General features: G+C 40.6%; 8 protein-coding genes and 3 pseudogenes across 8 annotated transcripts in view; 6 read left to right on the forward strand and 5 right to left on the reverse strand.

Annotated features, from left to right (window-relative positions):
* LOC145468117 (D-inositol 3-phosphate glycosyltransferase-like) overlaps positions 1-24,561 on the forward strand; it is a 358,913-nt gene that overhangs the window by 105,399 nt on the left and 228,953 nt on the right. The window lies entirely within an intron of this gene.
* Positions 30-8,722, reverse strand: LOC145468732 (disintegrin and metalloproteinase domain-containing protein 9-like). The gene is made up of 11 exons (XM_081452436.1): positions 8,665-8,722; positions 7,748-7,869; positions 7,166-7,245; positions 6,564-6,630; positions 5,858-5,943; positions 5,688-5,742; positions 4,154-4,246; positions 3,467-3,538; positions 1,623-1,849; positions 963-1,041; positions 30-161 (listed from the first exon to the last, which is right to left on the reverse strand). Exons 1-11 carry the CDS (start codon positions 8,720-8,722, stop codon positions 30-32), a joined length of 1,071 nt encoding a protein of 356 aa, XP_081308562.1.
* LOC145468208 (uncharacterized) lies at positions 10,824-13,744 on the forward strand. The gene is made up of 2 exons (XM_081451884.1): positions 10,824-11,187; positions 11,883-13,744. The coding sequence occupies exons 1-2, from the start codon at positions 10,824-10,826 to the stop codon at positions 12,779-12,781; spliced, it is 1,263 nt and encodes a 420-aa protein (XP_081308010.1). The 3' UTR covers positions 12,782-13,744.
* LOC145468183 (histone H2B.1 pseudogene) lies at positions 14,352-15,081 on the reverse strand (annotated as a pseudogene).
* LOC145468176 (histone H2A pseudogene) lies at positions 15,323-15,821 on the forward strand (annotated as a pseudogene).
* LOC145468196 (histone H4) lies at positions 16,520-17,467 on the reverse strand. The gene has a single exon (XM_081451879.1). It carries the CDS (start codon positions 17,273-17,275, stop codon positions 16,964-16,966), a length of 312 nt encoding a protein of 103 aa, XP_081308005.1. The 5' UTR covers positions 17,276-17,467; the 3' UTR covers positions 16,520-16,963.
* LOC145468169 (histone H3-like) lies at positions 17,572-18,915 on the forward strand. Its single transcript, XM_081451854.1, has one exon. It carries the CDS (start codon positions 17,656-17,658, stop codon positions 18,178-18,180), a length of 525 nt encoding a protein of 174 aa, XP_081307980.1. The 5' UTR covers positions 17,572-17,655; the 3' UTR covers positions 18,181-18,915.
* Positions 20,141-20,875, forward strand: LOC145468167 (uncharacterized). Its single transcript, XM_081451852.1, has one exon. It carries the CDS (start codon positions 20,208-20,210, stop codon positions 20,781-20,783), a length of 576 nt encoding a protein of 191 aa, XP_081307978.1. The 5' UTR covers positions 20,141-20,207; the 3' UTR covers positions 20,784-20,875.
* On the reverse strand, positions 21,929-22,615 carry LOC145468168 (histone H3-like). The gene has a single exon (XM_081451853.1). The coding sequence runs from the start codon at positions 22,535-22,537 to the stop codon at positions 22,013-22,015; it is 525 nt and encodes a 174-aa protein (XP_081307979.1). The 5' UTR covers positions 22,538-22,615; the 3' UTR covers positions 21,929-22,012.
* LOC145468197 (histone H4) lies at positions 22,726-23,646 on the forward strand. The gene has a single exon (XM_081451880.1). The coding sequence runs from the start codon at positions 22,918-22,920 to the stop codon at positions 23,227-23,229; it is 312 nt and encodes a 103-aa protein (XP_081308006.1). The 5' UTR covers positions 22,726-22,917; the 3' UTR covers positions 23,230-23,646.
* The window catches only part of LOC145468178 (histone H2A pseudogene), a 494-nt pseudogene continuing 309 nt past the window's right edge, over positions 24,377-24,561 (reverse strand).

The following is a 24,561-nucleotide window of genomic DNA, read 5'->3' on the forward strand; positions in this document are numbered from 1 at the left end:
CGGCTACGTTTTGGATTTTTGTAACGCGTCTAAACCACAGTTGGAAGACGTGGTTTTCTCGCAATGGTTAAATACCAACCTTCATCGTGATCCATTCCAAAGTTGTGTCCCATTTCATGAGCTGTGGCTATCCACGGTCCCACAGAAATGTAGTGATCCCACTACAATAATTAAAACACACGGTGGAAAAAGTCAACACGAGTTTACACCGCTAACACGATTTTTTTTTTCTTCTTGCATTCGGTAAACATATGCAAAACTATAATTGTTCTTTTCTAGTTTCAGTTTAGTTGAAATTGAAGGATATCGCAAAATACTACTTAAGCCTCTCAGTACGCAATTTTAGCCCCCAAAAGGGGCGCAATCAGGTGCTGGAGGTTATTTCTGGCCATTGTTGCATTGAAAACTTGTCAACATTGTGGTATAGTGCGCGTACAGAAAGTTAGTTTTTTAACGGTTTTTGAACAAAAAAAAAAGCAACAGGAGATCCCTGACAGCGCCAGTTAAGGCTTTTCGTCTTTCGTTCTTCACTTCCCCTTTGTACCACACTCTTTTGTAGACTGTTTTCCTTCTAGTGGCCTTAAACGTTAGACAACTTGTAATTTCATCTGCGGAACAACTAACAAAGAGAAAACGGAAACACAAAGAGAAAACGTAAGCACTAGAAAGTGTGAATGGATAGTCGGAGAATGCCGAAGGCTTTCTTCGATTTTCAGGAGACAAATTTGTAGGTTCAAAACGTGGATCTCTGTCCCGATTTCTCTCATCGCGCCTTTAAGCATGCTTTGTTGTAAGCTTTTGTGAGACTATTTCCTCCTTCATCAACTGATCATTAAAAAAAAAAAATTTTGTGAAAAGTGCTGACAGCACAAGTGGTACAAGGACCATGGCCCGCTTACTCGGTCCGGATTTCGTCGGGTTTAGCAGTCAGAAAGTTAAAGTAAAAGGACACGTTCTATTACCGACACTATTCCAGAAGAGCTTTCAGTACACATGCCATATAATGCTGCCATTCCTGCAGCATCGGTCCAGCTGTTATTACTGTGATGAGAGAGAGTAGTGATAGTAATAAAAATTTAATAATAATTTATTTAAAGTCGTGACACAGGAAGCGGTTGCCCATTCTCCCGAGTCAGGGGCTCATGATAAAAGTGCTCAAAAAAAAAGTAAAATAAAGTACGAAACGAATGTGAATTGAGAAAGAGAAAAAGAGTAATCATAACATGTACGTAAACGATGGTCAAATTGTTGTTTGAGGTTAGGTTTTACCCATGGAATTGATATACATAGCTGCGTTATTGAATCTCTATAAGTACCAACGTCCATCTGGTGACCATCCATATTGTTTAGATTTTTTTTTTTCTTTTTCAAAAAAAAAAAAGGATTTAAAGGAAATTTAATTTCTTTAGATTTAGCTCCTGTATGGCTTTGAAAGAGAACCCTAAGAGTTCCATAACATGTAACAACAGTGAAAATTCGGCGCCATGGAAGATCCTAAGCGACACCAAAACACAATTTTCATCTTCTTCACTACCTTGCACTGCCATGTAAAATGTGCCCTCCTCCCTCCCCAGAAAGTATGGCAAATTGTTAGGAGAAATTTTAGTTCAATCACCACTCACCACATCAGCTGTGCGTTATCGTGATCAGGAAAGGTTTTCATCAGCGTGTTCTTGCGATATTTTGCAAATCTGTCGTAGTATTCGCCTGCAATTTCACTTCTGACAATTTTATCGCCATTGGTCCAGAATTCCATAGCAACCAGGACGATTCTGATGTTGATTTTGCTGTAAATCTGAAAGAAATTCTTACTTACAACTAGAACATGTGCGTATGTTACCTTATAGAGCTGTTTCGACAAAGAGAAGCTGAGGAATGAAACATTGGCGAGAGCGCTCGCCTCCCACCAATATGGCCTAGGTTCGATATCGGCCGGTGCCATATATGTATTTGGGTTGAGTTTGATGTGAAGTTTATATGAAATAATTCATATAAGAACTGCGGTTGTAGATGAAAGTGAAGAATGATCATCGCAGTAAATTTTCCAATTTAAGCAATTGGAAAGAAGAAGCCTGAAAAAATCAGGGCTTCAACGGGATTCGAACCCGTGACCTCCGCGATACCGGTGCCGGTGCGATGCTCTACCAATGAAGCCACACATTGGGAGCGAGGTCAATTTATTGAGTTCATATCTTCCCGTGAGTAGTGAAATGATGTGACGTTTATATGAAATAATTCATATATGAACTGCGGTTGTAGATGAAAGTGAAGAATGATCATCGCAGGCTTCTTCTTTCCAATTGCTTAAATTGGAAAATTTACTGGCATGCGATGATCATTCTTCACTTTGGGTTGAGTTTGTTGCTAGTTCTAGCCTTGCTCCGAGGGTTGTTCTCCGGGTTCTCCAGTTTTCTTCCCTTCACAAAAACCAACCTCTCCTTTCGAATGGTCGAATTTAAATTCCAACATCATAAAGGACGCGCATGAAACCCAGCTAAGGCTGAGTGGCTTCATCTCTAAATATTGTAATTTATTTTTTATTTTATTTTTTTGATTTTTATAAGGTAAAAGCGTAAAAGCGTACGCGACGACGCCGGCCCCTGGTTATGGGTAGTACTAGTTTGGCGTTGCTTGCATGATTGAGGTTCCCAGCATGTTTCCGCAAGAAGGACGCGGAAGCTTAAAACACACGTGCTAGCGCTTGCACTGTTTCCTTCTATCACAAAGACACACCTTGAGCTTCAATTTAACAAATTGACGTCAGTTTTTCATGCGTCTGTCCTGTTAATGATCATGAATTTCGTCATAACATTGTCAAAGTAGCTGTTGTTCCACGAGGCGATAGCCAAGATAACAAATTGTCAAATTGTCTGTTCTCGCCCGTTGACGCATCGCCTAAATTATAAATCCATGTATCATGTTATCGTAAAACAAGCAACCGTAACTCATCATTACCCATAAGACTTTTCGACATTGTCGTGTACGCTTTTGCGCTTTTGTAGATAGAAACTAGGTACGTTCATATTTTGATACAAAAGAGCGTGCAGGTAGAGTGCCACTTAGGCTGATCGATAGTCAGTGGACTGAGTACTGCAAAAGAGGATGTATCACCTTCCTCTTTTTGAGACCATTTTTTTATGGCGGTTGCGTCCACCGTCTTCCTAGTTCGTCCAAAAGCGTAATCACTGTAACTCCCTCTAACACATTAATTCGGACTAGTTCAGCTTCCTTTATGAGATAACTGTCCACCTCTCTCTACAACATACCAGATTTGCACCATAGACTGAGTTGAATTCAAATACGGCCCCATAAGCTATATTAGCTTTAAAACCCACCGTGTTTAAATAAAAGATGTTGTTGTTGTTGTTGTTGAATTAGATTTCAATTTTATAAGGCAATCAGTGGATCGGGCTGTCATGTTTTCTAAATATCTATTAAGGTGATAAGTTATGTTATTTTTTATTACCTTATCAACAGCATTTACCAAGGTTATCATGCGATTGGTTACTTCTTCTTGCTCGTTTCCGAAGTATTTATACTGTTAAGAAAAATGGAAGAATCTGTTTGCACAGTGTAGTGGTATAAGGTAGCTCTTATGCCATTCAATGATATAAGTGATTGAAAAATAGTGAAAATTTACCTTGATTTTGCAATATTATATTTATCTTTACGTTTGTCCTCATGAAATATCTTATTTTTATTATCATGCAATACCTATATTTTTACCTTTATCTTCATGCAATGTCTTCATCTTTGTCTTTCTCTTCATGCAATATCTTTATCATTGACTTTATCTTCACACAATATCTTTATGTTTAGCTTTATCTTCATGCAATATTATTCTCTTACCTTTATCTTCAATATATGTATCTTATCTTTCTCTTTAATGTCTTTATCTTTACCTTTACCTTCGATAACCGATTTTTATGTTTCTCTTCACAAAATATCTTTATCTCTACAGCTATCTTCATGCGCTATCCTAATTTCGTCTATTTTTGATATCTTTATCTTTAACTTTTTCTTCCTTCATGTTCTTGCACGCCAGAATTCGTTGTAAATTGTTACAAAATACAGGTTATGAAGAAGCAGAGCACTCGATCGAGTTCATACGACCATTCACTGAGTTGTAAACAAAATAACAGACGCATCTCACCAGATTGTTGTCGACAGCGATCATAAGCTCTGTGTACCTCGTCTCATCGGTGGTAAAATAAGGACGGTAAAATTCGTCAATTCCACGACGAACCTGAGATAATGAACATCCAATTATGATGTAATGAGCACCGAAATAAAAAGAAAAACAGACTTCTTTAAAATTGTTACTATGATACTAAAATTAGACAGTGTGTAGACCTCTGCACAGATACTAGACTGTTATAACCTTTTTAACGACTGACGTCTCAATCGACTATGCGAGGAATCAGCTATGTTTTGATGGTAGTTTGAATAATTATGATAACCCTGTAACCAAAAGACAGAAGTTTATTCTGAAAACTCTGCCATCAAAGCACTTCACCTACCCTTTGGGCTGTTCTATTACCACTCTCATGACGATCATTCCACCTGTTTCTTTCCTTCTCATATTTTGACCTAATAACGTTTGAATGAGATGTACCTAAGTATGATGAAAATAATTACGCCATGATTAATCTTTGTTATCAAAATGTTATAAACATTAATTCCGTTCTATTTTCACTTTGTAATCAACAAAAGTCTCTAAAAAATTTAATGTTCAATGAATGTTGAGCGCGCCTTCTTGGTGACGCCGTAGCAGGGCAGGTTTTACCGGTTTTCAGTCCAATAGTTAATTGCGTCAACTCTACAGTTCTCTACGTAATGACCAGATAAACAAGAAAAAACGAAGGAAGAGCGATGGTAGATGGACGAGTGTGGTTTTCAGCTTTCATAGACTATCATCAGCGAGGTATCAAACAAGTTAAGAATACGAGATAAACAACTTCGCAGCACTTTGTACCTTTTCCTTCAATAGTTGTGGAGTTTCTCTCGCGCTGTCGCAAGTAGATAGCACTTTACTCGATGACTGACGACTTCTTTCTAATTCGATATACCTCTAGTGTTCATACTAATGGAGACTTAATTGATATTCATTTTTGTCCATTTTCAGCAATAACTTCAGGTGCAAGGATACGTACGGCAAACTTTATCACTGTAATTGTGCTGCTTTACTTGGTATATTTTGTGTGCTCCATCTGGCTGCGGATCAAACGAGAGAAAAATGGTTATTTTGACAAAGGAAATATGTATTACTGGAAAATTTCGCTAAGGAAATATCATTCCCCTCAATTTGTTCTCCTTTTACTTCAAACGCACGACGGTAACGGTATTAAAATGATACTAAATATAAGCGTCCTAAGGCCGTTCTGCCCACCCTAACCCTCTCCACCCGCCTTCCTGTGTTAGAGAGAGGAACAAAACATCTGTACATGTGTGACGTCAGAAGAGGTTTTTTCGTTGGTAATGATCTTGTCTTTGAGAATATCCTTGAACCAAAGTTTTCAACTGGTGTTGCTAAGTAACGTGACGCATTGTTTAAGTGACTTATCAGTAGCAACAGTGAATTCAGCTCAACTGCTTTGTCAATAGTGTAACAATGATGGGACCCGTCTTTAGTTTCTGATCTGTCCTGCATTATACTACGTTGAGCCTTGCGTGATGCCATCACAAACCTTTGAATCGACGGGCTCTACATAGACTCGCTCCTTTCCGTCATCGATATATCCTCTGAATAGAATGAAAGTGTATTTACTGAAAAATCATGTAAAATCACATCAAGTGTATATTGAGTCACGAGTCGCATTTGTAAGAGAGATTGCGTGACAATCCAAAAGAACGTTACCTTAATCCTTTACAGGTGCTAATAACAGCTGTAGATTCCTCCTTGCCTCGGATTTTACCATGATAATGACAGTTTTCTGGTTTGGACTATATATTAAAAAAACAACAAACATTCAACCATACATGCTACATGACTTCTCCTACAGGAATTGAGATAAAAAAACATTCGTCTGCACACATCCTTCGTTGATGCCAAGCATTGAAACAGCTCTGTTTCCAACGCGATTCAATACACACTTTCCCAAGCCCTCCTCCATACGTGACTCGGCCCTTCGATGCAAAGATTCATTCAAGGCGGGGAGGGGTTAAAAATTAAAGAGACATCTGTGCCCGTTCGCAAAAGGTGTCCGCTGTTAAAAACAGAAACCTTCTGCACAAAAGTACAGCATTTTGTTTAAAATATGATGATACCCTTGCTTCAGTGTGTGTGAGTGCTATGCTTAGGGTAGATGGTCTTTAGTAGAGATTCAGCTATTCTTGAGATGACTTTACCATAACTTCATGCTAATTCTACATGACTCCTATAAGCGTCTGTTTTCATATAGAGAAATGATTGATATTTTCCCAGGCATTATGCCCCAACATAGTACAGAAGGGCACATATATCGCTTCTTATTTACTCCAGATAAACGTAACCTGCGATCAGGCGTTCTTTTTTCGGCGAAAAAAAAAGAACGCCTGATCGCTATATAAACGCTGTTTCCTACCGTTTTCATCACAGGTGTTCCATCTGCCTGGAAGGATCTCACCAGAAAGGAACGAGACACAAGTTCTCTAGAAAGAGAGAGAAACGATGATGTAATAAATTTGCATTACCTCTTTTTTTCTCATTGCAAGCAGTACATAACAATGAAACTTTCAGATAAAAGTAAGAGTAGCGATCAATTGGTTAGAGCTTCCTATTCGCCTTTGCAATGTGATATAATTGGTAAAAGGTAAAGCTTTAAAACCAGGCCAAACGGAGATTCTCCCCCACAACAACTTAGTGATCATTCAAATATCTCACACAGGTAATGAGCTCTGATATCCTTTCATAAATATCTTTCTGTAATAACTGCCTTTTTTATTCGTATCTATGAGGATCACCTCTGCGCTACAGTACATTTGATGCGCAATTAACACCTTTAAATATTCTTCGACTTTCACCGACTGTAGAAAAAGAGGGTTTTCTTTTCGCATTTGAGGAGTATCGTTAAGGAACGCAAACGGCTTCTTGTCGAGGATATTTACTACACCATACACTCTACAACAATACCCCTTTCCTCCTGTCAGGCTTGAGAATTCTAGCGTTAATTAATTTTTTACTTACTTGTTTTGCTTCAGGTCAACGATATGCTCGTCCTTATGTGAAGGTATAACGAAGCTCACTTCACTAGCGTGATGATCTGTCTGAAAGAATTACAAAAAAATATATATTAAGAAGTAGAACTTGCATGTGCACTAGTTTCTGACTGTGAAATGAAGGAAGCGTCTAGGAGTAGGGTATTGCAATTCCCCCTGGATGGGATGCTAGTTCATCGCATGCAAGGTCAGCCTCAAGGATACTAGTAAGATGGCAGTGTGAATGATTAAAGTGTTTTGCCTTTGAACACAACTTGCAGAGAATAGCCAACGCTCATACTCGTGACGCTGGATTCAAAGTCCTCAGATTTACTTTTTAACCTAACTTCACCCTACCTTCCTACAGTCTTAGAAATAATAAAAATAACTCTAAATTTTACAATTTTTGCCTCTAGTGAGAACAGAATAGAGGCAGACGTGATTCGGACTGATGAGCGTGGTTCTTTCGTTTCCGTCCAAGCGTACCTTAAGCTTGATCCTGTCCATACTATTAATACTACTAGTATCTAAGATTTAATTATGAAAGATACAATGCTTCATTAATTGTCACCTTTTCTTTGGTCGATAAACATTCTTTAATTTCATCATTTTTTGAAAGTCTTCTAGGATATACCACTTTAGCACTGCTTGTGTCTAATTCCTCTCCAGGAATCGTGAACTTGACTCCTTCTCCTACAAGTTAAACGTGTAAAGCGAAAATAAAAAAAATTAAATTTATAAACATCTATGATCCTTACAATTTGCGGTTAGAGTTAAATCAGTACTATAAAGAAATTAAAAGTAGAATTAGTCATTTTACGCGGTTCTTGTGTGGTGGACAAACAAAATATACCACAATATACAACTTAGAATTCTTTCAACAAGCTTCCTTGAATATCGACTAATATACTCGTACGTATACCTGGGACCATCCATCCACTCAGCAAAATCATTTCGCAGAAGGAAATGAAAGCAAGTCTCTTCACTGCCATCATAAGCCTTCCCTATACAGAAACAAATTGAACGCTTTGTATAATGAACAAAGATTTTATTAAGCCAGATTCAAGGTTCGTTGAATATAGAAGTTGTTGTGGAGAATTACTGATTAGTATTAATGGTTTTTTTTTTTAAATTGTTGTCCAGTTTATTCACAGGTACTGAACTCGGTCTACTTAAAAGTAGAAATTATCTAAGAAGTTAGAAGTGAACCTTGCTGTGATATATATACTGAATGTGTCAGCTAAAAGAAAGAAAAATCAACGACGACATTAAAATCGTAGATAAAAGTGGAAGGGTTAAAGGTTGAGAAATATTTAGACGGACTGCAAAACACACCTTAAAATATTGACAAGTTTGATTATTGATTTGGCACCCACTCTTTCGGAGTGAAAATCATTTAATTATTTGTTTTTGGCATCCTAAGACTTCCACTCGTTTGTGAAATGATTGAAGGGACGACGTATTACACTATTTTATTTAGGGATGTACCTTTGGCAGCTGACAATCTTGACTTTCCAATTGACTCGCTTAGTATAGGAAATATCATCTACGTTAAAATAAGTAAGCTTAAAACCAACGGTACTTACCATAGCAGTGTTGTTTGCTCCCAAACGTTTAATATCCCAACAAGTTACAGATATAAATACCCTCAACTGAATGCAAAACTGATTCTGCGCATAAGACTTTTACCCAATGATTACTGTACACAATTTGTTCTTTAGTTCAATACTTCGCACACGAAGAGTTTTCAACAAATAGACAGTCGAAATGATTATGGCCTTCAAATTAAATCGCTGGTAAGCTTAACTACAGGTATCTGCCAAGTTATTTAAAATGTCTGTCATTTAAAAGCAGGTTGAATTATATTTCATTCTCTTTATTGAATTCCGAGACTACAGTAAGGAAAGTATTTGAAATGTTTTGGTCAAGGTCAAGTGCCCTTAACAGAGTTAATCTTTTTTTTGGCACTAAAGGCTTAGAACTAGAAGCAAAAGCAACAAAATATTGAACAAAGAAACAAAAGACTAATTATTTCCAGTGTCTTTGAATCAACGCATGGGTGACCATTTTAATGATCCTGTCGTGAATTCTAGTGTCATTATTGTGAACGAAAAAAGTCACATGTCGCTTTGTCACCCTGACCATTCGATCAAATATCTCGTTCACAATTATAATTACTATTGTTATTATCTTTGATTGTCAAAAAATTGTAAGCATTGTGATTTCTGTTTCTGCGACAATTTCTTTTCACAAATATAGTGAGTTGCCTTAGGCCTCTCTACTAAAGCAAATCCAATTCTGGCCCACAACTATTCATATGAAATTGAGTTAAATTTGCATATGAAAGAAATTTCATTTTCATGTGAAAGGATGGGCACGAAGACTTGCTTTGAGAAAGAGACTTACGGTAATTCAGAAATAGCCTATTGCGAAATCGTACAAAAACATTTCATTGTGACATCAAAGAAATGCTTTCTCTAATAGAGTAACTCCTTACTCCACCATGCAACACGCATGCAGCCACAATCCCCCTCTTTACTGTGACGGAGGTCGATCTAACGCTCGAGACATCAGCTTCACAAACTCGCAACGACGGTTAAACCTTTATCAACCGCAAGTTGACAAATATCTGAGTGTTTAGGTTGCCCGCCGAAGCAGTACAACAGTTTCTTTAAAACCTAACACTCTTGTTTATTTGTTGTCTCACCCATGATCATGAGTGCGCTTTGTGACACATTGTACAGGTGAGCTTAATGAACACAAGAGGGGAAACAGCTGATTAATAACGAAATAGAGATTAGCCTAAGCTTAAGGTTATGTGAACTCTTCCGATTGCTTTCCGGAAAATTCCGAAGCTTACCGAAAATTATTAAAGGACAGATACGAAGTAGAAATCTTTATACTGAATACTAAATTGTAGTTCAGTGAAGTAATTATGACCAGAATATTCAGTCACATCAGTCAGTTGAAAAGACTCAAGTTTTGATCAATTCAATCTGTAATTCGCTCCAGTGTCATCCAATTTCGTCCACTCGTACTCCACTATAGTTACTTTTTAGCTCTAAAGCCCCGGTGAAATGCGCACAGAATCGAGAGGACGCAAGTTTATAGCTTCTGTCGACATGTGAACTCTTTCGACTCTGTTTTGGCCTGCGATCATTTTGATCAAGATCTACTTTGTACTCAAGTTGACGACTTACGTTTTCCACGTTTTGCTACCCTGCGCAAGTCAAAGCATGTGTGTCTTGCGCCATTAGATGACTGCTGAATGACAGCGCGCGCGGAAACCAACCTGTACCATTGAAATGAGATTTTTGCCAACTTGTGCGCGCTTGCGGGTAGCTTTTCATTCCGTTTGCCGAACTCAAATTTATATTTCAAACTTGCGTCCAACTGAGATTCCGTTTTACTAGCATCACGATATTTCTGTCTTGACGGTTTGCCAATTGTTTTGAATCTGTTCTGAAATTCTGTATTTTATTAGACGCGCGCCATTTGGTCCACCACAACACGCGCATGTTGTTCGAATCGAGATGTTATGACGTGAACAATCGTTGCCAGGATATGTAAACGCGCCGGCAAAAGATGAAAATGTGAATGAAAATTGTTATCAAGGTTTACTTAAAAAAGAAAGACTATTTATAACCATGACGGCGGAGAAGAGAGTTCTACGCAAAGACGAACAGCTCTTAACGAAACTACAGTCAATTTTAAAACTGTACAAGAATTTCCATGCAGCAGCCGACGAACAAGACAAACTTGTCATTTTAGAGGCTTTGAAAAGTATTCGTGAGATTCTGACAAGAAGGTACGTCACTGAGCGTTTAGGAAGAAACGACATTACGGAGATTGAAGAAGTTTTAAAAGACTTGAAAAGCCACGTGAAAGCAATGGCGTTAGACGAATTATTCAGTGAATTAAATGAGATTAAAATGAGAATGGACTTGGTAGAGACGAGATTCGATCTGGAAGACACTATAAAGCATTCAAAAAATAATTTTAACGAAGAAGGTAAGTCATTTGAAATGTTCTCAATGATATGAAAAATCTTAAATGAATAATTATTTAGCCACTGTATATTATCAATTTTTCGTTATTGCTGAACTTACCGAGATCTAGATATGCAAGACCAACGTAAATCAGCTTTTCTCTGTAAATGTAACTGGCTGACTTACTGACTGACAAACAGACAAGCAGACAGGGACAGACAGACTGACTGCCTGCCTGATTGTCCGACTGAACTGAGACCGACAAATTGTCAGTCTGGCTGTGCGACTGACGGATCGGCTGACCAAAAAACTGACTGATAAAGTGACTACCTGCCTGCCTGCCTACCTACCTACTTGTCTGTCTGTCTGTCTGATTGTCTGATAGACTAATTGACTCCTTAACTGCCTGCCTGACCGACTGACTGCCTGTCTTTGTGCCTCATTGCCTGCTTGACTGACTGACTAACTGACTGACTGACCAACTGACCGACCGAAATCAGTTTAAACATATTTGTTTTATTAGAACCGTGACAACTTCTAAATGACTAACATACAAACCAATTGATCCATACGTTACACATTGTTCAGTAAGATACCATAGTTTCGGACCGACATTAGACATTTGGGTGCGCCAACGCAACGTAACGTCCAGCGCAAGTCTTTCTGACTTTTCTTGTCATCAGCTATTATTTTAATTCAGTAAGTCTTATCCCGTAGATGATGATGAGATATGGAGCAGAATCAGTGCTAAAAGGAAGGAAATACTCGGCCAGTCAAGCTTAAGACTGAAATCCACTCTTCCACGATACATGTACAAGGTGAGGTTTGATTTGCCGGGTTCACCTGCTCCTGTGCGCGCCGGTTCAGATGTGGGAAACGAGAACCAGGACTCGGAAGAAACGTCCGATGATAGCAAAGAGCGTTTCAAATCAACTGACCAGATACTTCAAGATAGGATTAACAGTCTTCAGGGTTTTCTTAGGGAGCGAAAAACACGTTTAGCATCAGCAAGGAGACGCACAAAGATTAGTTCAGAGCTGGTGAATTCGGCGGACTACACGATTCAGCAATGCAAGAGAGAGTTACAAAGAGCTCGAGATGCGCGCTGTGGAAACCTTAGGACAAAGACTACATCTGTAGTTAAAAGCGGTGAGGACGATCTCAAACAAGGAAAGTCCCAAAGCGTGACAGTTACACGATGCGAAGAATGTAAAAGATGGTTAAAGGAAAGAGATAAGTTTTGGGGATTAGAGTCGGATTCGGAAGAAGAAGACATTAAAGAGTTTAACAAACACGTGAGACGCCGGAGCTTACGGCGAGATTCAAGGCCTTTTGAAGCTACAGGAGGAAGGATAGTTGGCATGTCTTCGGGATCATCTAGACACAAAGATGTCAGAAGAATAGCTGGGCGTGGTACATGGACAACACCAGCTTATGTTCCGCCATGGGCAGCAAATGGGACGAATACCGTACTAGACAAAGGGCGGTTTGGTCCTAAGCGAGGTAAGAATAGATATTTGTTTACGTGTTTTCAGTTAGGGAAAAAATTGTTCCCGAAAGTTTCGGAAAAAGTTTGGGATTCTATTTATTCTTGCTTAATAGTACGCACATTATGACTGGTCAATTTTATTGACGCCATCACTCTATACTTAAGAGCCAGCCGTTCAACATGCCTGACTTTAATATTTCCTCCCTGAACCTTCTCCAGGGATCTCGCGAGAAACGTAAAAAAAAAAAACCTTATTCACCTTGTTTACCTTGTTTTCCTGGTTGATTCGAAAGATACAGTCGCCCTTTTTCTCCCTCGACTTATGATCAGCGAGCTTCGAGTTTGGTCAAGAGAAAATGAGAGAAAATTTTCTCTTGGTTTGGTACAGTAGCGCAAATCTGGACGGGAGAAAACCCGGTCCGATTCTTTGATTATACTGACGCTGACACACTTGACACAATCGTATTTGAAACAACGCAGCGAGCCGACCAGTGTAGAGCCAGGGAGTTGACGTAATCTGCGCGCATTTGTTTCTACCTTGAAATAAAATGGAACCTCAAAATGAACGGGCCGATCGGTTTTCTTGATCAAAATAAGGGCGCGTAACTCACACAAGGCATAGGACGATATGCAAAAGTAATACAACACTACTCTTGGTTTTTAAGTTATCAATCGGACAATGACAACATCAACTTGTCAAACTCTTTGTTCTTTTAAGTCACATTTAATTTTCTTTCGCTTTAATCTCTGCAGGAATTTTACAGAAATTTTGGACTCGTCTAACAAGACACCACCACTATGCAAGTTAGGTGAAATTTTCAGAAGTGAATGTACAACGCAAATTAGAACTGAATATCTATGGATATTTGTTACTATTTTGCACTTAAATAAAGCGAACCCTTTAGATGCCATTTGCAGTTGTCTTTGATTGTGTTGGGTCCTTGATACTTCCATCAGTCCGCAAGGGGAATTGGTTTTTCTCGAAACGTCTCTAAAAACTTGAATACCCTTAAACAATTTTTGTAAACTTAATCTAATGCAGTTCAATTCAAAGTGACACACAGCAACAATTTGTTCTTATTCCGCGATCTTTCTATTTTATTGATCAAGGCTAGAGAATCTTGTTAATTAGCTAATCTCGGCTTTAAACCGTTAAATTATTCTTATACAAACCCTCTCGTTTGAGGGACTGTTGTTGGCAATCTAAAGCGGAATCAGGCGTTGCCCCGCCGAAACGGAGACCAGAGAGCATATGGATATCGGAGATTGTATAGTCTCGACTCCAGATAAACCTGTTCAAGACTCTCGGTCACTACTCCTGATGCTTGCTGTCACCATGCGGTACGGAACACAAATGTTTATGAGCTACCGCTAAGCTCTTCATAAGAAGATTGTCTATGGGAAGAAAATTCTTTTTACGCTCCTACTATCTTCATGTTAGTTGCGGGAAAAAAAATAGGTAACTGAAATATCCTGAGGGCGTGACGCGCGCGTGCTTCTCGCCCTCAGGAATTCGCGCGGCCATTTTTTTCTTGCGGTTTTCTTTCGCGTCACGCATACCCTGGGTACCAGAGGGGTTTTTTTTTTTTCCGTAGCGAAGCTGCGATTGTGAGCGGCGAAGCCGCGATCGAGATCCTGGCGAGAGAGAAAAAGTTTTTTTTTCCTCTCTCGCCAGGATCTCGATCGCGGCTTCGCCGCTCACAATCGCAGATTCGCTGCAAAAAAGGAAAAAAAAAAAAACCTCTCGCACACAGGGTACGTCACGCACGGCGGACAAAGCGAAAGAGGGACTACTCGTGGCCTAAAGGCTAAATATCATGTTGATTGGGCACAGGATCGATACGACATTTTCTGTTTAGCGGAAAGTTTCCACACTACAAAAATGAGTTTATAATTAATACTAGGATAAGGAGCCAAAAGAAAGGAAGAAGAGCTGTTAGTCATTGATTTTTACAACATTTGGTGGCTCCTAAAGGAGCCATCTGTTTTGGCGGGAAACCCACAAAGTGAGTTTACTTGCTGCTGGTGTACTTGGTCACAGCCTTGGTTCCTTCACTCACGGCGTGTTTGGCCAGTTCACCGGGCAGAAGCAGCCTGATGGCGGTCTGGATCTCGCGGGAGCTGATGGTTGATTTCTTGTTGTAGTGGGCAAGGCGGGAAGCTTCGGTGGCGATGCGCTCGAAGATGTCGTTGACGAACGAGTTCATGATGCCCATGGCTTTGCTGGAGATACCAGTGTCAGGGTGCACTTGCTTCAACACCTTGTAGATGTAGATTGCATAGCTTTCCTTTCTCTTTCCCCTTCTCTTCTTCTTTCCGTCAGCCGCGGCCTTTGCCTTACCGGCTTTCTTCTCGCCTTTTTTTCCTGCAACTTTGGGTGTCATGTCTGTATATCAGAATGGATTTGAATGAAGACTGGATGATGCATTTTGTATTTATGATAAAATTTTGAAAGGATCAATTACCATAAAGATCGAAATTCTCGATTCCTAATTGGTCAGACCTTAGGGGTCATGTTATTTTGCATGTGGTTTGTTTATACCACTTTGGGTCTTTGTTTTCCCTTGTCAAATGAAAAGTTCTTATTGGTGTATTTCGATCCTCGGTATTCGACTAGTAGCAAATAAAATGTAGTACATATCACTTCTGTTTCATTCACTCGGAAACTTATTCTCGTAAGTTTTACATTCAATCATGTCTGGTCGAGGTAAAGGAAAGGCAAAGGGCACCAAGTCCAAGAGCCGCTCATCCCGAGCAGGGCTTCAGTTCCCAGTTGGTCGTATCCACCGTCTTCTCCGCAAAGGCAACTATGCTGAGCGTGTTGGCGCCGGTGCTCCAGTGTACTTGGCTGCCGTGCTCGAGTATTTGAGCGCCGAGATCCTGGAGTTGGCGGGCAACGCGGCTCGTGACAACAAGAAGACAAGAATCATCCCCCGTCACCTTCAGCTGGCTGTCCGTAATGACGAGGAGTTGAACAAACTGCTCGCCGGTGTCACCATCGCACAGGGAGGTGTTCTTCCCAACATCCAGGCTGTACTTCTGCCCAAGAAGACCGAGAAGAAAGCCAAAGCTTAAATAAGCTTTGACTCACAAAAACGGCTCCTTTAGGAGCCACCAAATATAACAAAAGTCTTGGCCCACATGAATACTAATATACAAAGTGGAAACACATTTGTTAAAATCGGTTCTACTTTCATTGAGCTATGAAAATCCAAAGCCCTGCACTATTTCTGTTTCTTTATTGAAACTGAGACATTATACTCTCGGTTTGTTGAAATCCAGTATTTACTATGAAATTAAAAATATTTCCTACGTATCGGTCCGTTTGTCTGCATGACTGCGCAAACGTTGTAATCTTGCGCGCCGATATGTAAATCGCACTTCTAAATAAACACGCGCTACAACTACACACGGTCCGTCTGGCACATCTTCGAAAGCGCTTTTAGTTGAGCTTGCAAAAACGAAGAAAGAATTACGAGAAGCCTTCTTGTATGCAAGCCCTTTTAGCAAATCAAATTCAGAACTGCGAATCGTCCAAGTTGTGCGCGCGAGCAAAGTAGGTCGACCGTTACAGAAAAGGCGCCAAAACCTCGCATGAATAAACAATAAAGCTCACCTATTATTGGACTGAAATTAAAGGACATACTCGGGCTTGTCTTAATTCAAACTGAAACATGGTACTCGGTTTGTTGAAATCTTGTATTTACAATGCACTAAGTTGCTTATCTGTCTGTCTTTTTGTCTGCAATATGAGCAAACGCTTTTAAACGCGCGAGATCTACGCAAATATAAATCGAACTTTTCTTTTTGACCGTGCGCAATTTATGCTATGGACTTTCGTGCAAAAGATATATGCGTGCACATTAGTTAATGGCCAAAAATCAAGAAAGAATTGTGAGAAACCTTGGACAAGCCCTTGTCTAAAATTCGAAAAAAATGAGAACTGCAACTGTGCGCACGCGCAATTTAAGATCGACCGTAACAGAAATGGCGCCAAAACCTCGCATGAACAAATTGAAAGCTCACTCATTTTTCGGCTGAAGGGATATCGCAGAATGTTGGTGGAATATTCGAGCAATGAACATTATTAGGCGGCTTCCTTAAGCGCGCGCGCTCTGAAGAACAAGAGTCACTGTTTGGATCGTGGATACTGTACGTTGCCTTCAGCGCGCTATACTACTGCATTAGTGTTTGTAATATCTTGCTGCTTACATCATAGATCATAACGAAACATTTTATTGTTCATGACTTTTGAGAGATTTGGTGGCTCCTAAAGGAGCCGTTTGTTTGTGTTGGAAGACTCTGCAGTTTAACCGCCAAATCCGTACAGAGTACGGCCTTGTCGTTTCAGAGCGTACACCACATCCATGGCTGTCACAGTCTTTCTCTTGGCGTGCTCGGTGTAAGTCACAGCATCACGGATCACGTTCTCAAGGAAAACTTTGAGAACGCCACGAGTCTCCTCGTAGATCAGGCCAGAGATTCGCTTGACACCGCCACGACGAGCAAGACGACGGATGGCTGGCTTGGTGATGCCTTGGATGTTGTCACGAAGGATCTTTCGATGACGCTTGGCGCCTCCTTTTCCTAGACCTTTGCCTCCTTTACCGCGACCAGACATGATTGCTTGCTTGTATCACTGAGATATAACCAACGAAGCGCCGATTATGATATTTATAAGGTGAAGAATGACCTCTCAGAAAACACAACATGAGTATGCGTGTCCTTATTGGCTACTTATATAAAACAAAGCCAAGTGTCAGTAAATACTGTTGATTATCATAAAACACCGTTCGTTTTCATTCACACTACACGTGCGAGGAAATCAAGTCTTTTCCGCTTATAAAACCTAAATAAAACTTCGTAAGGAAACAACTGTTCAACTTTCTTTCTACTTAAACGATTCTCCTTTAATTCATAGCGGAAAAACTGTTAAAATCCCCGAAAAGTTTCTTCGGATCGAAATACAGTCACAGAACCGTGAAATTATTTGGTGATATTATGTTAAACCAATCAAATCTCATAGTTTTGAACCAATCACGAACAAGCCCGCCAGGTATAAATCCGTTTGTAACGTTATTTTGTTATTATCAGGGATATTTCTCGATATCGAACATGGCACGTACCAAGCAAACTGCTCGTAAATCAACTGGTGGAAAAGCTCCACGAAAACAGCTCGCCACAAAGGCAGCTCGTAAGAGCGCTCCCGCTACCGGTGGAGTCAAGAAACCTCATCGTTACAGGCCTGGTACAGTCGCTCTTCGTGAGATCCGTCGTTACCAGAAATCCACCGAGCTGCTGATTCGCAAGCTGCCCTTCCAGCGTCTTGTGCGAGAAATCGCTCAGGATTTCAAGACCGATCTGCGTTTCCAGAGCTCCGCTGTGATGGCTCTTCAAGAAGCTAGCGAGGCTTACCTTGTTGGTCTGTTTGAAGACACCAACTTGTGCGCCATCCACGCCAAGCGCGTCACCATCATGCCCAAGGACATTCAGTTGGCCCGCCGAATCCGTGGAGAGCGAGCTTAAGTGGATAACACCTCTACAAAACAAACGGCTCCTTTAGGAGCCACCACATGAATAAAAGCAATGACCGATTGATCCATTAGGAATAACTTCAAATAAATAGAGGGAAGAAATTTTGTTCGATACCCATCAGCCATGTCTCCGCGACCCAATGTTTTGGCAACATATTTGTTATGTAGGAAAAAAAAGTCTTTATTTCGAGGTGCTGAAAACGTGAATAGAAGTTGGTTGGGAGAGTTTTGTTGCAGAAACGTTTCGTTACACAGTAAATCCGTTTCGTTAGTTGTTTTGGAGAATTACGCGCGCCACCGAACGAGTTACCATCCCGTCGCTCGGTTATGTATAAAACTACAACTCGAAATAAGCCCTTCACTCTTTCCTGTTTTGAAGAAAACCGCTTTAGGACCAAAGCATTTAGAACTGATATGCGATTCTTCGTATTTCAGTGACAGAAAAATCTGATAGCAGTTTTCAGCATGGTTGGCTTGGCGCGCGTTTTCAAGTGAAAACTGCGCTTCCGTTGTCGCCTGTAACCTGAACGAGATTTCCGGCCATTTGTTGATACGCTCACGAACAGGAATCTGGTTGCCACAACTTCGGACAACGTATAATAAAAAAATCTAAATCACGGGGAAGAATTTAAGTTTTGTACTCCTACATCGAACAATAATTAATCGATAACTAATTCTAAATTTCTTGAACGCGAACTCAAGTGAGCCCTGTTTACGTTCGATCGATGAGGGAACATGAGATTCATGTAAATAATTTTTGCAGAAGCTCTTCATAGGCTCAATGCTCTACCCAAAGAAAGGTTTTCCTTTCTCACCAACAGTTCATTTATTACATTTTTAGTCTGAAAATTGGGTTGTAGTTTCGTAGTTATTTGGCGCGTGACTTTGGCGCGTAGCCGTGTATATAACGAAAGTGCTGTATAAATGAACTGGCCGTGGTCCTTGTTTCAAATACCGAATACTTTTTACTCGCTTGGTCTGTAGCCTGCAGTATAGAAAAGAAAGTATATATTTATGTATTACGATATATTGTTGTCATGAGTTCGTCTAGGATCAGAGCATGAATTTATTTGATGGCAATGTTAGGTATAAATGTTGACCGCGTTTAGTTGCGTTTATGCTCAGATCGTTGTGGTTACAAACCAAGAATGGCGCATATTAGATCATTTTTACCAATTCACTTCATAGCGTTTCCGCTTCTCCACTTTCTAGGACCACTCACGTTACGATTTCAAGAAACTGAGAGCGCGTTTATAGGTTGTAGAAACATTTGATAGATAAATTTAGCCCGCTTACGATGGACAAGATAGACAGTAAATGACCTTTGAGTAGATGCAATATGTAATGTGTTTGCTTTAAGCTCTAACAAAATCAAGAGTAAAATTCTAAACATCAGTTTTCGTATCATGCCTTTTACTAAGTAACCCTCGCGTCATCGAAAGCGAATTACATTCAAGGTTTCAAGCGCATTTTCTGATGATTTGATCGGAACATCATGAGTGACAGACAAATGGCGGACTGAGGGAGTTTGTCCTTGTTGTTAAAACTTCAGAGACGTTCAGCCTTTGGAAATCAAAATGAGTACCAATTTGATCAGAGAAATGGAAGGTTTAGGAGTTTATCTTTCCCAGTATTTACGATATTTTGAATGATAGCGACCTGAACCAGAGTTATTTAGCTGTAAAGACGAAATATTGTATATAAAGTTACCACTTTATGAACTTGTACGCTTAAAATTTCACCCTCTTTCAGACTTTATTTCAACTATGTTGACATTTTCAACTTGAAAAATATCACAACTACAAACTGTTAAGCTTAGGTTCAATAAAATGTCGGAGTATCACACTTTATTTGCGCAAATCGCTGGACAAACAAGCACAGAAATTCGCGACGCCATTTTCCAACCCTGTTTCCTCAGTGGTCCGCATGTTGCGCATTTACTTTGCGCTCTCACTCAACAGACTATTTGAATCTTCAGTTCCTTAGCGAGAGTAAGGTTCGTTGTTCTACAATTACAAGATGTCCGAAGCAGGAAAGTCGCCAGCTAAGAAAAAGCCAGCAGCGCCTAAAAAGCCTGCTGATCATCCACCTTATTTGGATATGATCAAGGCTGCCATTGTAGCACTGAAGGAACGAAACGGTTCATCCCGCCAAGCCATCGAGAAATACATCAAAGCCAACTACAAGGTTGGCGAGGTCGGTTCTCACCTGAAGATGGCTTTGAAGAGAGGCGCCGCCAGTGGAAAGCTTGTGCACACCAAGGGAGTTGGTGCTTCAGGCTCCTTCAAGGTGCCCAAGGAGGAAAAGAAGGAGAAGAAACCGAAGAAGAAGCCCGCTGCAAAGAAGAAGCCCGCCGCCAAACCAAAGAAGCCCGCCGCCAAGAAGGCAGCGAAGAAACCGGCGGCAAAGAAGGCCGCAAAGAAACCAGCAGCGAAAAAGCCAGCAGCAAAGAAACCCGCAGCTAAGAAACCAGCAGCAAAGAAGCCCGCAGCTAAGAAACCGGCGAAGAAACCCGCAGCTAAAAAGTCACCCAAGAAAGCAGCGAAGAAACCAGCGGCGAAGAAGCCCGCCAAGAAACCAGCGAAGAAAGCATAAGGGGTGAGGCGCTCCTTCACCAAACAAAACGGCTCCTTTAGGAGCCACCACATGAAATAAAAGAGCAATAATCAACAGAGCACTCCTCCGAAAAAGTAATCCTTTCTTTGGATTTATAAAGCTATAAACTTGTGCTGTGAAAGCATTTGGCTCGTCCTGTCTTCTATTCCTTGCCCGTAACATACGTACACGTTAAAAGTTATTCGCTGTTCAATTTTATTTCTAAGGAGACTCGGCAAAAAAAAATATTTTCTAAAGATTTGTCGCTGAAAGCTCGCTTTGACTGTGACGGTCTCAGAACGGTCTCGAATGACGCGTGACTCGTGATCTCGTGTGCGTGACACGCGAAAGCCAGTTGAGCGATAAAACAATCATGAAGTGCTTTCAAGGCTCTTCACCGGGCATTCATTTTAAAAATATCTAGCCCCGGTTGTTGGATCATGGAAGGTTGGATAACGCTATCCACTAGCTAGATTAACGGGTATCCAGTGGATAATTGTTAACAAAACAAACCACACGCGCCATCCGCGGGATAGTGATTTATGCAAGATTCGTTTTAGTTTGCGCGCTCGATTGTAACGCGCTCAGTGCCCGGAAAGTCTGCAGAAAATGGCTTCTCTTAATAACATTTTTAAAAATTAGACCTATTTCTCTTGCAAAGCCAAGGGAAATAATTTGCTAACTTATTGCGAACTGATTCTTGGACAATAACTTAACTTTTGACTAATAAAACCAGTCAGGAGATTAGCCTGTTCCAGGCTCTTGGGCTCGGGCTCCTGAACCCGTCAAAAATAAAAGGTTTTAGCTTACATTATAAAGTACGCCCGTGATCCTTTGAGTTCGTCCCGAAACTAAACTGTGTACTCGGCTCTTTATATACAGTGCCGTTTAACTAATTACTTCAAATACCTTGATTCGGATTTTTGCATTTTTAACCCAAAAAGAAAGCATTCTGGTTTATAACCTTCCCTGGTCCAAAAGGTTTCTTTCTACTTAACGCTGCGTCGCCTCGCGTTTTAAATTTTTGCTCTAGAAGTATTCCGCTTTTAAGACAAGTTGCTACGTCTTTATAGCTTTCTGCTATTAACGCACAGTGAAGCAATATCTCTATTTTATCTGCTGTGAGGGGAATATCATAATTTGTTGTGATATAAAAATCAGTTGGTCATTGCTTTTATTCATGTGGTGGCTCCTAAAGGAGCCGTTTGTTTTGTAGAGGTGTTATCCACTTAAGCTCGCTCTCCACGGATTCGGCGGGCCAACTGAATGTCCTTGGGCATGATGGTGACGCGCTTGGCGTGGATGGCGCACAAGTTGGTGTCTTCAAACAGACCAACAAGGTAAGCCTCGCTAGCTTCTTGAAGAGCCATCACAGCGGAGCTCTGGAAACGCAGATCGGTCTTGAAATCCTGAGCGATTTCTCGCACAAGACGCTGGAAGGGCAGCTTGCGAATCAGCAGCTCGGTGGATTTCTGGTAACGACGGATCTCACGAAGAGCGACTGTACCAGGCCTGTAACGATGAGGTTTCTTGACTCCACCGGTAGCGGGAGCGCTCTTACGAGCTGCCTTTGTGGCGAGCTGTTTTCGTGGAGCTTTTCCACCAGTTGATTTACGAGCAGTTTGCTTGGTACGTGCCATGTTCGATATCGAGAAATATCCCTGATAATAACAAAATAACGTTACAAACGGATTTATACCTGGCGGGCTTGTTCGTGATTGGTTCAAAACTATGAGATTTGATTGGTTTAACATAATATCACCAAATAATTTCACGGTTCTGTGACTGTATTTCGATCCGAAGAAACTTTTCGGGGATTTTAACAGTTTTTCCGCTATGAATTAAAGGAGAATCGTTTAAGTAGAAAGAAAGTTGAACAGTTGTTTCCTTACGAAGTTTTATTTAGGTTTTATAAGCGGAAAAGACTTGATTTCCTCGCACGTGTAGTGTGAATGAAAACGAACGGTGTTTTATGATAATCAACAGTATTTACTGACACTTGGCTTTGTTTTATATAAGTAGCCAATAAGGACACGCATACTCATGTTGTGTTTTCTGAGAGGTCATTCTTCACCTTATAAATATCATAATCGGCGCTTCGTTGGTTATATCTCAGTGATACAAGCAAGCAATCATGTCTGGTCGCGGTAAAGGAGGCAAAGGTCTAGGAAAAGGAGGCGCCAAGCGTCATCGAAAGATCCTTCGTGACAACATCCAAGGCATCACCAAGCCAGCCATCCGTCGTCTTGCTCGTCGTGGCGGTGTCAAGCGAATCTCTGGCCTGATCTACGAGGAGACTCGTGGCGTTCTCAAAGTTTTCCTTGAGAACGTGATCCGTGATGCTGTGACTTACACCGAGCACGCCAAGAGAAAGACTGTGACAGCCATGGATGTGGTGTACGCTCTGAAACGACAAGGCCGTACTCTGTACGGATTTGGCGGTTAAACTGCAGAGTCTTCCAACACAAACAAACGGCTCCTTTAGGAGCCACCAAATCTCTCAAAAGTCATGAACAATAAAATGTTTCGTTATGATCTATGATGTAAGCAGCAAGATATTACAAACACTAATGCAGTAGTATAGCGCGCTGAAGGCAACGTACAGTATCCACGATCCAAACAGTGACTCTTGTTCTTCAGAGCGCGCGCGCTTAAGGAAGCCGCCTAATAATGTTCATTGCTCGAATATTCCACCAACATTCTGCGATATCCCTTCAGCCGAAAAATGAGTGAGCTTTCAATTTGTTCATGCGAGGTTTTGGCGCCATTTCTGTTACGGTCGATCTTAAATTGCGCGTGCGCACAGTTGCAGTTCTCATTTTTTTCGAATTTTAGACAAGGGCTTGTCCAAGGTTTCTCACAATTCTTTCTTGATTTTTGGCCATTAACTAATGTGCACGCATATATCTTTTGCACGAAAGTCCATAGCATAAATTGCGCACGGTCAAAAAGAAAAGTTCGATTTATATTTGCGTAGATCTCGCGCGTTTAAAAGCGTTTGCTCATATTGCAGACAAAAAGACAGACAGATAAGCAACTTAGTGCATTGTAAATACAAGATTTCAACAAACCGAGTACCATGTTTCAGTTTGAATTAAGACAAGCCCGAGTATGTCCTTTAATTTCAGTCCAATAATAGGTGAGCTTTATTGTTTATTCATGCGAGGTTTTGGCGCCTTTTCTGTAACGGTCGACCTACTTTGCTCGCGCGCACAACTTGGACGATTCGCAGTTCTGAATTTGATTTGCTAAAAGGGCTTGCATACAAGAAGGCTTCTCGTAATTCTTTCTTCGTTTTTGCAAGCTCAACTAAAAGCGCTTTCGAAGATGTGCCAGACGGACCGTGTGTAGTTGTAGCGCGTGTTTATTTAGAAGTGCGATTTACATATCGGCGCGCAAGATTACAACGTTTGCGCAGTCATGCAGACAAACGGACCGATACGTAGGAAATATTTTTAATTTCATAGTAAATACTGGATTTCAACAAACCGAGAGTATAATGTCTCAGTTTCAATAAAGAAACAGAAATAGTGCAGGGCTTTGGATTTTCATAGCTCAATGAAAGTAGAACCGATTTTAACAAATGTGTTTCCACTTTGTATATTAGTATTCATGTGGGCCAAGACTTTTGTTATATTTGGTGGCTCCTAAAGGAGCCGTTTTTGTGAGTCAAAGCTTATTTAAGCTTTGGCTTTCTTCTCGGTCTTCTTGGGCAGAAGTACAGCCTGGATGTTGGGAAGAACACCTCCCTGTGCGATGGTGACACCGGCGAGCAGTT

This window comes from Orbicella franksi, chromosome 14 (assembly GCF_964199315.1).
Source record: "Orbicella franksi chromosome 14, jaOrbFran1.1, whole genome shotgun sequence".
Taxonomy (NCBI): Eukaryota; Metazoa; Cnidaria; class Anthozoa; order Scleractinia; family Merulinidae; genus Orbicella; species Orbicella franksi.

Coding starts and splice junctions, on each gene's coding strand:
- LOC145468732 (XM_081452436.1), bottom strand. CDS start 8,722: ATGATATTTCCTATACTAAGCGAGTCAATTGGAAAGTCAAGATTGTCA. Junction 4,247..5,687: donor TAGAGCCCGTCGATTCAAAG/GTTTGTGATGGC, acceptor TCATTATCTCAG/GTTCGTCGTGGAATTGACGA. Junction 162..962: donor GCTCTTCTGGAATAGTGTCG/GTAATAGAACGT, acceptor TAATTATTGTAG/TGGGATCACTACATTTCTGT.
- LOC145468208 (XM_081451884.1), top strand. CDS start 10,824: ATGACGGCGGAGAAGAGAGTTCTACGCAAAGACGAACAGCTCTTAACG. Junction 11,188..11,882: donor AAATAATTTTAACGAAGAAG/GTAAGTCATTTG, acceptor CTTATCCCGTAG/ATGATGATGAGATATGGAGC.
- LOC145468196 (XM_081451879.1), bottom strand. CDS start 17,275: ATGTCTGGTCGCGGTAAAGGAGGCAAAGGTCTAGGAAAAGGAGGCGCC.
- LOC145468169 (XM_081451854.1), top strand. CDS start 17,656: ATGTTAAACCAATCAAATCTCATAGTTTTGAACCAATCACGAACAAGC.
- LOC145468167 (XM_081451852.1), top strand. CDS start 20,208: ATGTCCGAAGCAGGAAAGTCGCCAGCTAAGAAAAAGCCAGCAGCGCCT.
- LOC145468168 (XM_081451853.1), bottom strand. CDS start 22,537: ATGTTAAACCAATCAAATCTCATAGTTTTGAACCAATCACGAACAAGC.
- LOC145468197 (XM_081451880.1), top strand. CDS start 22,918: ATGTCTGGTCGCGGTAAAGGAGGCAAAGGTCTAGGAAAAGGAGGCGCC.